The following is a 13,159-nucleotide window of genomic DNA, read 5'->3' as shown; positions in this document are numbered from 1 at the left end:
ATCACACACATGCACACACCTATCTTTTTTTGGTTGTTAGTTTTACTTCATTGTGGATGTTTAAGATGCATAATTTCAGGAATCTGTTTAAATGGCCACACAGAGAGTTGAACTGGTGCTATCAAGCCAGGGAGTGACCTTCAGGAAAAAGGCAAGGATGGAGGAAGAAACAGCTGAAGATCTTCAGCAAACACATCACAGTATGTGATCAGAGCGTGGAGAATGCACCTTGACTCCTCTTGATTCTAACTTAAATTATGTCCTTGATTTAACTTAAATTATGTATTTGCTAGTAAAGTAAATAAGGTTGTGACTGATTTTTGGCATAAAGACCTACCAGCATGAAAGGATCTGCATTCCTGTCATTTAACTCTGCCTCACTTAAAGCTGACAGCATGTAGACTCTTAGCATGAACTGAGGATGATTTATAAATACTGAACTCTAGCTGGGGTGGTCTGAGAAAACACCAATTATTGGGGTTTTTACTAAATGATGGGCTGCATAGGGAATTGTATCTGAAAACATTCACTGGTACACACATCTAGCAGTAGATTTTCTTCAGATTTTGATCTTCTGCTTACTCCCCTGTCTGTTTAGCCGAAGGAAATAATACGAGAAAATAGTTTAAAATGTTGAAGTTCTTGGTATTTCAGAACTCAGGAAATAAATGGACATTTCTGGGTCACCATTTTACTTCTCTGCTTGTAACAGCACACCACAAATAAAAGCCAGATTTAACATCCAGCCATGTTTTACATGTACCATTTCTAGGTTTCTGCATTAATGTCACAAATGCAGTGTATGTCTTCAAACAAACAAGAACTAAATAGGAGACAGATTTAAAAAAAAATAAGGGTTTTTGTAAAAATAATGAGATCATCAGTTGTCTAAGCCAGCTGATGGAGCTCACACAGCTTTGCTGTTTTCTTCTGGGATATGACCCATTGTTTTTTATAGGGGATTATGCTTTTAGTTTGAAATAGGCTTAACATGGTCATCAAGTAGTTTTTGTCCAGATGTTCAGGCTGAATTGTGTTTCATGAAGATGATGATTAAAAAGAAGAGAACAGGTATCATTTTTCTTCTCTTCTTTTGAAGTCCTGGCATTTGGAGTATTGTCATTGATCTCACTGTCATTGCCTAGTACTGATAGTAAAGTTATTTTTCCAAAGCTTATCCAGCTCAGCAGGAACCAGCAGTTCAGCAAGGGAAACCTAAATCGACCACAAGGGAGAAGCACTAAAATAAATAATCAACACTGACAATAAAAGTCAAAGGTGTAGAGGAAGGAGGCATTCTGTTTCTCATCCTTCAGCAGCCAGCTCCTCAGAAGAACATAAGACCGCAAAAAACGTTACAGAAAGATGGTTTAAATCACAAAAAGTTAAGTTAAACAAGTACTTCTATCAAAAAGAAAAATAAATGAAGCCTGTAAATGACTCTACTAAATCTTAAGTCCGAAGCAATCCTTATTTGAGAACAGTTTGTTCAAAATATGAATTTAACATGGTGTCAGGTAATTGTTCTTTTCTTATTCCTGGGAATATATATCAGAAGTGTAGTTTCAGATATTTGTAGCCTCATCCACTTCTGACTGTGATTTGTCAAATAAATTGGGTGTTTCTAGAAGACATTAAAGACTAATGCACAAATTTCAGGTAACTTTGAGCACAAAAATACATGTTATGGTCAAGGTAATTGGAAACAGAAAGATCTTTTCTTCTCACAAGAAGCCAGAGCCCTGACTACTGAGGCAGATTAACACTGAACAAATGCTGGGATTAATAAATCTTTGAATAGTATCAGATTAATATTTAGTCATTTAGTAAGACCTTACTATAATTTTGTTTCCTTTTTCTTATTCAATTTTAGTAAGCCATAACACTTTTTCTGAAGTTTTGGCAATAAATCCAGAACTTTGATACATCCATATTTGCATATTTCCATATCATCAGAGTTAAATAGGGCTTCTTGACAAAGTGTGTTTAAAGAGTACCATTTCTAAATAGATTTAAATGTGCCTATACTCCTGAATTAGACTAGAATTCACACTAGAGGAAATAGAAGATGCAGCCCTTCAGTAGACACAGTCATCCAGTCCTCTGGAAGTTTGAAACATTGAAATACAGAAAAAATCAATACATAGAGGAGACAAAGTTGTGCCAGAGCATTCAGTCTAAAAGGTACTCAATAACTTCAGCTTTTGCGTAGTTTAGTGGTAAATCAAGTTTACTAGGGAGCTCTGGAGAGTCAAGATTTTGAAAGATTGACCTTCTCCTGTTATGTCAAGTATTTATACTCAATATACTCAGTATTTCTACTCAGTAAATTCAGTTTTAAAAGGAGTGTGCATGTCTTGATGAAATCCACAGTTCAAGTTTATGCTGAGTAGGAATGAAGAGCTGATGCGTGCACAAGCACTCTGGGATTTTATGCTGGTTGACATATACAAAGAAACTTTTGATAGTGTTTTAGAAATCTTTCGGAACAAAATGTGTGTGGCAGGGTTGAGGAGATGACAGAGGGGGAAATATTTCATTACTCTTTTCCTTCTCTGCTCTTCTGACATCGCAGATCTGTACATAATTGTTCTCATTCCATTTTTGGGTACTCAGGGAAATATAGACTACGGATGGGATGGTGATAATGGAGGCTAGGATGTAAAAATATAAAATATGTAATACCTGTTGCCAAGTTCCTTTGGTCCATTACTGGTAGAAACTTGTCTTCACACAGATGTATGAAAGGAAATGTAAAAGCTTAAAATTGCTGCAGCTAACAAAATATTCATTATTAGAATTGCTTTTGTTAAATTACCATCTTAGAAGGAAAGTGTTAAATTGCATAAATTTTAGAAATAATGTCAGCACCAAAAACTCTCAGATGCAGGGCATCAGTCTTCAGATACCAGTATTTCAACACAACTTTACACAACTGTCCATTCTCCTGTAACTGATCTTGTAGTATTGGTTACTGTTCAGCAGGAAATAAGATGGTCTACAGATAGCAACTTGAAAAAAAATCATTTACTGTAACACTAGAAACCATGTTTAGATCATAACAACTGTTTTATGTAGACTATATTCAATTAACTGCACTCAGATATGTATCAAACCCTTTTTTTTAACGTGTCTACATGAGACCATATGATTTTCATGGATAAGCAAGGGCCTATAAGGCTCAAATATCCCTGATATTGAAAGATGTCAAAAGAAGAAAGTGATCAAAAAGCAGAATACACTTGGAGATCTTTCCTTGCAACCAGAGTGAGAAGTTACTTCGGTTTCTACCCTTTAGTTTTAATAGGCGGAATCCCCTCTGGTTTTCCTTTGGAAGTAAGAAAAATGGCATAAATTCTGTCTCTTCTACAAGATGGATATAATATAGTTATTTTAGTCTTTGTATTGCTGCAGGAAGTCAAACATCCTGCACAGCCATCAGCAATGGTGTAGACATGTAGGAAAATGAAAGGTAGACCTCACTTTCCATGGATTATCCAACTGCTGATTTTTTTTCTTTTTATCTTACTGATTTTCAATAGGAACTAAAATTTTTAATGTGTATCATAAATTATTTTCCTACATCTCAACATATTTTTTCTGCATCCTGGTCATGTAAAGTCACAAGTGCTTTCCTCTCAATTTCATTGCTTAAAATAGTGAAATCAAGGAAGCTTCAAAAAATAAAAAAAAAAAATACTAGTGCTGTTTTCCTGCTTTGTAATACCCTGAAAGGAAGAAGGAGTTACAACTCTCCAGCCACAGCTCAGAGGATTTCCTTTAAGTGTTCTGATTCCAGAGGAAGAAACATATTTTTTCCTGCTAAAATTGGGTATTGGCTAATTAAGTACCCAGCTTGCTTTCTCCCTGTTTGGTTTGGTTTTGGTGGGGTTTATTGGTGTGTTTTGTTTGGTTGGTTTGTTTGGTGGTAGGGGTTTTTTTCTGTTTTTTAAATAGTCTGCACAGGTCAAAAAGAGGAAGAATGCATTAAGTATTTCCTGAGCTACTTCAGTAAATGAAGGAACTTTGTATCTCCCAACATCTATCAAGTTACTTTTGTTTTTTTCAGTTAAAGCTGAAATATTTTTACAGCTTTCAAGGGGTTACATAAGGCAATGAATTGATAGTTTGTCAGTGCTCTCTTTTAAAACTGTCAGCATGGACATAATGAAGCTGAAATTAAACAATCACTATAAAGGGAAAATCTCACCTCAGATGTGACAAGAAACTGCAGAAAACTGTAAATGCAATATTAGAAGATGACCTTCAAGTATTTTACTTTATTTCTGGAAAAACAACTCATATTTACGTCTTATGGCTTGTATCATTAAAAGTGATACACATCTGTTCCATAACTAATCATGTGGAAAGGCCAATTAAAAAGAGTAGTACAAAATGGTAAATTTAGCATCTATCATCCATGTAGCAATGAAACAGTAACTAATCATAGATAGACTTTAAAAATAAATTAGGAAGCAACTTAGTGTAAAACCCAGCTCCTCCTTACATGTCGCCATTTGATACCATTTCTAGTTATTCTTTCCGGCTAGTTTTCCACTGGTTTTTCCTTTTCCCTTTTCATTAGAGACCTCTCCATCAAATTCCTTTCTCATTTGTACCAGTGTAAATCTGAAATAAACCCTTTACATTTAATTGCATTATTCTTGATTTACTTTAGTGAGCCTGTGAACAGAATATGACCCTTTTTTCTTTAGCAGTAACCAAACTGTCCTTCCTAATTTTGAAAACACACAGAATCAAGCTTGGGTAGAAAAAACTATCCAAAGTTTAAATGGCCTAAGTTTTTTTGTTAGGAAGAGACATCCATTAAAGAAGACAGTGTTCTGCCTTCCTATTTTGTAGGAAGGTGCTGCACAGAAAAGTCTGGTATTTTAAATTACCTGCCAAACAGAATTTAGCTCTGAATGCCTCAAAAGTAACCTGATCCTGCAATGGGAGGAAAAGGAAGCAGTTGCTTTTATGAGGTATCTTCCTGAAAATAGTCACTGAGGAAGACTTTGTGCTGAACCTGCAATCAGCTGTGTGGTTTGTTGGGAACAAGATCCAGTGACACCTCAAGATTTCTTTAGTGAGCCCTGCCCAACAGCACCATGAGTCCCAGCAAAACATCATGGCTGTGGCTGTGCTGTGGCCACCAACAACACCCCTCAGCAGCATGAAGTCTCCTTTGTGATTGAAAGGAAATAAAAATGGGGTATTATAGGGAAAGAAAATCAAATGCAGTGTTTATATTCAGAATAAAAGTCATAAAGTAAAATTATTTAGCTTTTGAGCTGTCAATGAAAATATAGGCTGTAACTTGTTTTCATTGATTCTCCTCTAATTTTCCTGCAATGTTTCTATATAAGTTGCTGTATTTCTAGCCCTCCTTCCAAACAGATTGTAACTCTTGTCAGTAAAGAGAAATAAATCCTTATATTTGGCAGATAAAATTTTCAATAGGGAAAAATCTTTTTAGGAAAGATTTTTCTTCTCACTGAATCTATGAAGGAATTGAAGGAGTTTCCCTGTTTTTCTGAAAGCTATTCCCTTTGACATAATCTCAGAGCTGTCACGCAAAATCAGAGCCTTACCTGACATTAATTCATTTAAAAATACAGATTGTTTAAAGCACTTTTCCTCCCTAGAGATATCATAATAATACAGGAATTGTTTTATCTGCCCTAGAAAATAACTGTTTATTTTCTCTGTTTATTAGCTGTTTTTAAAGCAGGCACCCAAGATCCTAATGGAAACTGGCTAGGACTTCTTAAGGCTCTTGTACCCAAAGTTCTTAAGAGTAAAAATAAAAATGTTGCTTCTATTTGAACTCAAGCAGAAATTATGGCACTTGAAATAGGAAGTCATTATTTTGAGAGTCCTGCATAAGCGTGCCAGAATTTTATCCTAAATAATTTCTAAATTGAAGTTCCTGTCAACTCTGCCACATATTTTCCCATAGCATAGAGTATATTAGAAAAATCCTATGCAGAACTAGGAAGGAAGGGCATTGAACAGATCCTCTAGAGGTTAGTGGAGCATCAGTTCTTTATGTGACAAATCCGATAATCAACTATTTCAGACAGGAGCTATTTCATCCTCTTCATTGCTAAGAGCAGTGGTAATTGTTTATGTGTTTGAGAACAGTCATCCCTCATAAATATAAAAAGAAGTATTAATTCCTCTGACTTTTGCTGCTTCTGAACTGCCTTTTATTCCTGTAACAACTGCAGGGAGTGTGGTTTAATATGAGAGGTCAAAATTGCAGGATATTGTTAGATCTTTTTATTAACAATTTATTGTAGTATCCTTTATAAAAGTTTCTTTTATTATTGGTGTTGTAGAGACGTCCAAGCAGATGGCCAGCAATGAAATTCAGAAGAGGATCTGGACATCCTGCCTATGCTGAGGTGGAACCAGTGGGAGAAAAAGAAGGGTTCATCGTATCAGAGCAGTGCTAAAATTTCTGGGACAGAACACCAGTACTGGCCTACAGGTGTAAGACATTTATTTTGCCTCTCTTTAAAGAAAAGGAGCCCTAAGCTGCTGTAGCCTGATAGAAAGAAGATTCTGGATAAACTTTGTCCAAGAAGAAAAACTATCGAAGATACCAGATTACTACTGCACAGTAGTTTTTGTTAGTGGACTGATACAAAATGGTTCATGCAGAACACTTGTCAGTGGACACCTACAGTATCAGAACCATGGCACATGTGCCATGTTATTTGCTTTAGGTGTGGGGATGCACAGTAATCAGAAATATAATAAAGCTTTGGTACGCAAGGGTGCTGCCCTTTGGTTCAAGTCTTCTCTGTTATGTCAAAGACTGAGGAAAAAATCTGTACCATTTCAGTGCAAAGGGCATTGATCACAGTGTGATTGAGAAAAGTGTCTTAAGACAGGTAAAGAAATAAAAAAGGAATTTTCCAACATTTACATAAGCAGATGTGAAATACACTTTTCAATTCTAAATCAACCTGCCAACCTGAGTGAGTCACAATGTAAATGCTTTCCAGGAATACTACAATGTTTCTTGTACATTGCTGATTACTAGGCTGCTAAACAACTCATGATACCCAGATTGGTAAGAACTGAAGACAGCAGAGAATTTTCATGATGGTGGAATTATTTCATGGGAGTTCACAATGACGTTTAGCTGATTTTCAATTTCAATGTTCACTAAAAAATGAATGATCAGGTTTGTATTAAGGTGTATTTTTCATTTCTCAGCAGTAGGTTGAAGTTAAGGCAACAGATCCTTTTAGCTGCCAGAGAGCTTATGGACCATTTCTTAGGCAATGGGGTAAGAAAAATAAGATTTAAAATAAATGGGTTTCTATTCTTTGCCATTTCATTGTGAGTCCTTACTGAGAAGCACCATAGACTTCAATGCATCCCTTCCAGAGATTCAGATACAAGTGTTATTGAACCCTGCTGATTCATACAGTGGTTTTGTTTAATGCACATAGTAGTTGCATAAATATATATATAAATATATTTTTTTTTATAGCTAACACAAGGCGGGTTCTTGTGACTGTTAAGACTGCATTTTTGTCATCCAGACAAAGGAAATGAATTGCATTACTGCATATTTCCACTGAGTTGTAAAATAATCCTTAATATTAGAATATTTTTATGTTGTGTAGGGAAGGTGGTTCATGTAGTTGCAGTCCATAAACTTTCTGCCTATTGGAACCATTCTTTCTGTAAAATTGACCCTTTCCCTCCCTGCACAGGGAAAGACAAAACTATAAATTCACACCACAGTTACTCCTTTCAGGGAAGGGGTTAATATACATAGAGACCCAGAGCTTCCCTGAGGAGTGGAAACCTAAATGCTTTGATGATCTGGGCCTGAGGTATTGAAATATAAAATTCAGGTACTGCATGTACGTTTCATAGCAGTCATTTACTATCAATTTTTTTACATACTGTGCAAGGCACTTGAATGATTTTTAAGTGAGGTATAAAAGATTTGTGGGTTTGGATTTTGAGCAGTTTAAAAAAAGTTGTAGATACCACCTTAATAGTACAGTTACTTACATTTCTTGATGCTTGTATGGCCTAAATTTGGTTACTTAATGCTGTTAAAAAAAAAAACAAACATGATTTTTATTATTTTGTTCAGTAAATACTACAATACTGTATTTTCTGTATTCTTTTGTTTTGGGTAACACATTTTTATTTTCATCTGGTTTCAATCATCTAGCATGAGGTTGAAATTGTTCAAAAACTAACTGATATTAATCTGAAGGTACTAACAAACACATTGTTTTGAAGCCTGGTTAAAAACCTGTGGCGAGTAGTCATTTCCATTTGTATGGGTCTGCTGAGCCCTTTTTCTAATAGGCTGGGTTTAAATTGCAGGCTTTTAATTCTGATAGCAATAACCAAATGTATGCACATATATATGGTGACACTCATTTCTATTAAATAAAAAGGTATCAGTGCACATCATGTAGGAACGTATTTGGTGTGCAGTAATTATCAGTTTTTCTGGGAATCTTGGAAGTCATCAGCTGGGGTTCATTCCAAAAGAAGCAATTGCAGAGCTTCTGGAATCCTGTTTGAAATAATTTTTATTTCAGAGAACATCTTTGCAAATTATCCTAAGAATTTTCAAAAATCTACATAGTACTGCAATAAGTTCAAAGGATATTTCATATAAGAAGATTTATATTATTATGGGTTTACAGGTCTGCTCTTCATCTGATTCATTCCTATTTTTACCCAGGTATGTAATACATGTCATGCAATGGAGCTGACAGAGTATTTGTGATATGATTAGACAAATATGTCAACAATTTTAAAATCTGATGTTTTGATTACTTTTGGTTTAAGGCCCCTTCACAGCTGAAGGATGTTTGTTAGTATTTGCAGACTAACTTACATGTTATACTACTTCATAAAATAATAGAAATAATTTTTTTCATTTTTGTCCTCATCATGTACTTAGGTGGGAGATTTCACTGGTCTGCAGGGAGCATCATAGAATACTCCTTCATGTTTTTGCCATGATGTTATATGCTGTGGATTATAACATGAGGAGTTGCTGGGTTTATTTAATAAGATTGATAGGCATATGCTTGTGTCTGATAAGAATTGCTATCTGAAGAGAAAACCTCCTGCATACTAATGGATGTATAGTGTCTCATTGGTGTCTGCTTTGATATATTCTGTGGTATGTTCTATTTATCCCAGTAGGCGAAAGTTAATTAAGGAATCTGTTGCTGTTTTGTAATTCCATCTGGTTTTCTAATTTTTTAATAATTAAAATTGCCACATTAAAAATTATACAAACATTAATCTAGAGGCCTGATAAAATATTGAGATTAACTGAGAATGCTATTCTTATATTTTTATAAAGCAGAAGGTTTAATTGACCCAGACCAAAAAAATGTCATATAGCCCTCTCCCAGAAATCCAGCTGAAATGATTTTCAACAATTCATGAATTTTCATCCAAGTGTCTGAAACAGTGGTTTCACTAGCATTCCCAGTGGTCCTTCATTTGAATCTTCCTCAGAAAAATGCTTGTTTACAGAGTCATTTATCCCAACAGTTATTTTAACTCTTAAACTTCCCTATAAATGTATTTATCTAATACTATTTAATTATTTCAAGATCTGTCACATTTTTTCTTATTATTTTCCATTTTAGTGTCAACTGTTCCATAATGTCTAACACTCTCAGTGCTCTGCTTCAGTTCATCCTCCTCCACAGAGATAAAGGAAAATTTGAATTCTAAGGTCTCAAAGCACATTACTAAGTAGCTTTCAAATCTTATTAAGATGAAACATTAAATCAGATGTATATATATGTATATAACACCACACACAGAAATTTTGGAAAAAAAGACCCTACCATTTCCAAAGTTGTATTCATATATTAAGAAATTGTGGGACAGCTGAAGTGAAATTGTAATTTCATTCACATGTGCATCCTTATAATGATCTGATTATTTAATTGCTGTCTATGTTTCTCAGTACATCCCATGATGTATTGGAATAAGAGAGCACAGATTTTTCACAAGAAACAGCTATGCCATATTTTTCTCCTCTTTGCTGAAATTTTGTTGCACTTTTTTGCATACCATCCAAAGCCTTTTCAGAAGACCTTTTTTCATGGACTTTTCTTTTGTACCCATCACACTGAGGGATGTATACACCCTGATTTATTTCTGCTCTGAGCATTCCCGTGAAGGGAATCAATTTCCCAGAGAACAACATATGAAAGAGTTCTTCTTTTTCTTATAATTGTCCTTCTCATTCTTTACAGCTTCTGCTGCAAATTATATAGATGTCTTGTAAGTAACAACCTACTTCAATGCAAAATTATAATTTAGCTTCAGATCAAGCTCATTTTACAACTAATGTGTGTGCTGGAATTCTGGGAGAAAAGATAATACATCACTGTATTCTGAGAAACTGTGGAAACCAAATTAAATTTGCAGAAGCTGAACAGAATATTAAGCTTTCCAAAATTCACCATATTTCTTGTTCAACAGAGTTCAAACTGTAAAAAAACTTGCTGCACGAGTACCTGAGACAGCTGAATAGTCATGCCATTAGTTTGCCCTTCAAATGTGAAAGAAATGGAAAAGGAAGGGGTGAGCTGGTTTGCCAGTGAGCATGGAAGAGATATTCTTTTCTGTAAAGTGAAAAAAGTTCCAATGAAAAAAGAGAATATTTCTATATTCTATTAGAGAACCTCTTGGATAAGCAAAAGAAACTATACATTGTAACACACATAATTTCATTTGTATAGGATCTCTAAATAAGGTTTTGCAAGCAGTTGTCAGGAGCTGGCAGATTTTCACAAAGTAGGTGGGTGACTAGAGCATTCAGAGTAGTCCATGTTGGATCATGGTCCAGTTCACAGATCATGAAAGGGAATTTTTACCTTGGGTGCATACTGTGGAGAAAGCAATGGCTGTGTTATCAGTTTCTGACGCTAAGCAATGAAGCTTTGTATAGAGACAGCATTTGACATTCACATAAAAGATATCTCAGCTGCGTACAGTCCACACTATTAGCCATGAGGAACAGAACTGGAATAGATCACAAATTTGGCTCATATCAACAGTTTTGATCTCGGGGAATTTATTACCTCCGGTGAAGAGAAAGACCAGCAGCAAGTACTGCTGTTCACAGTAAGACCAATGGAATCCTTACACATGTGCCTCTGCCTTCTTGTAGAGAACTGCTTGAAGCCTAAAAAGCCCCAGAAATAAATGTAACTAACCAACAGGGTAGCCTTAACCCTAATTCTCATGTTTTAGACAGAGATTTCAAGAACCGATACCTGCTACTAATTTCTTTATGGATGTAATCATACATTGGGTTTGAGTCTTGGTTTTTTTGAGTAGGAAGAGGAGAAGGGAAAAAAGCAGAACAGAAGGAATTTCAGTATTCCCAGATGCTCCAAAGGTACAACAAGAAATCTTATTTACAGTCTTGAGAGTATTGGTACTGTGTGCCAGTGGCACTGAGTGGAAACGCATGAGGTCTTCCTTGATGCCAGCTCTATAATTTTAAACTAAAAAAAAGTCATCAGAACCACTGGCTTCTGTCTAAATCTACATGAGTCTATATTTCATCTCATGGGTGGTTTGTGTCACTCCTTAGGGAAAAAAGGCTTGAGCCACAGGCAGCATTTTGAGGTGGAACAGTGTGCCAGTAGTGTTTTATCAGAAGCCAAATATGACAAAGCAGGATGTAGCTTGTGTAAAACTGAGAGAAACAAATCAATTTAATTTTATCAGAGCAGCCAGTATCCCTACGGCGGGAGCATGGATAAAATATTCAAGTCTGTAAGCTGATTGGACTTGATTGAAACAATATCATAAATCTAAAGCTGTCCTTTAACTATCAGTTTATTGTCAAATCTTAAGTGATTTTCTTGACTTTTAAATTTTTTATGGGGGAGAAAACACTTGAGCATGCCAAATAGAATAAAGTATCTTTCTGACAGGAACAGAGTCTTATCTCCTGATACAATTCTTTCCTAACCAGAACAGTTGCTCCCCTGTTAACAACTCATTTTAATCGGTCTCCTGATGACTCCACAGGACATTCCACACTTTTTAACACAATTCTCTTTCTCTTGCAAGATTTTTCAATACCTATATCCTGCCTTACATTTTATCCTTTGGTTCTTCGCCTCTGACTTAACTCTGCATTCTCACTACCTCACTTTCTTTTACTCCTTTAAACTCTGACTTATGTGTCATCATGACCACTTTTAGTATCACTCAAAATAAGCCTCTATCTGAAAAAATAACTCCATTTGATTTTACCTCTGCATGTGGCTTCTGGGTTAATAGAGCTATTTGAAGGTAGATTTTCCTGTTATTGACTGGATTCTGTCCACATAAATTATCAAGCTAAATGCTGAATCTCTTGGATACTTTTTGCTTAGACATTTTGGTCAAACACAATTCTGGTCTCTTCAATTACAAACTTGTCCCAGATATTTTTTAAAGCAGCAAAAGGACTTAAAAAGACAGACCTCAAGACATTACTCTTAATTACACCCATTTAACTAAGCAGAAAAATTTACCTAATTAATTAATATAGATGCCTGTTGTTTCTGTTGTCTCCAGGAATATGGTATTTAGGGATATTAATTAAACTCTCCCCATGCAGTTTGCATTATTTCCTTTGGTTTATCTCTTACTTGAAAAACAAAAAGACTATTTTGTTTATTGCTAATGTTAGCATGAAAGAAATTTGGTTTATTGTCTGCTTGAGTGGCACAGCATTTCCTCAGACATCTAGAAGATGTTAGTAAGAAATATTATTTGTTCCTGTCTAGCTTTTTTTGGACTGCTTGTTTTATTACTAGACCTTTTTTTTTTTTCAGTTTCAGTAAGAGTTGTTAATTTTTTTTTTTGAGAAGTAGCAAAACATACTGTAATCTGAGGGTCAGGTTTGACTAAATATCATCAATGTTGTCTTTTATTAAAGCTTTTCACCTGAAAAATTTCCAGCTCTGACTTGATTAAGAGTATGTCAGGATTTCACCACTGTTTTAGTGGCAAGCTGAAGCTTTCCAAAAGAAAATTGAATGCCTTTCCTGGAAATGTGGGCATTTTCACAGTGACCTGTTTCCAGAAGGAATCCTCTTCCTGAAGAGATGAGTCTGGCAGTCCGGGTTTA

General features: G+C 35.3%; 1 protein-coding gene across 1 annotated transcript in view; it reads left to right on the top strand.

Moving 5' to 3' along the window:
* PLXDC2 (plexin domain containing 2) overlaps nucleotides 1–9,136 on the top strand; it is a 250,857-nt gene extending 241,721 nt beyond the window's left edge. The window contains exon 14 of the mRNA XM_064408456.1: nucleotides 6,345–9,136. Within this exon, the coding sequence (XP_064264526.1) occupies nucleotides 6,345–6,461 (117 nt within the window). The 3' untranslated portion in view covers nucleotides 6,462–9,136. The remainder of the gene's footprint in view (nucleotides 1–6,344) is intronic.
* The last annotated feature ends 4,023 nt before the right edge of the window (nucleotides 9,137–13,159 follow it).

The sequence above is a fragment of the Passer domesticus genome, chromosome 1, assembly GCF_036417665.1.
Source record: "Passer domesticus isolate bPasDom1 chromosome 1, bPasDom1.hap1, whole genome shotgun sequence".
NCBI lineage: Eukaryota > Metazoa > Chordata > Aves > Passeriformes > Passeridae > Passer > Passer domesticus.
The sequence above is the reverse complement of the archived record's forward strand: the minus strand, read 5'-3'. Positions and strand labels throughout refer to the sequence as shown.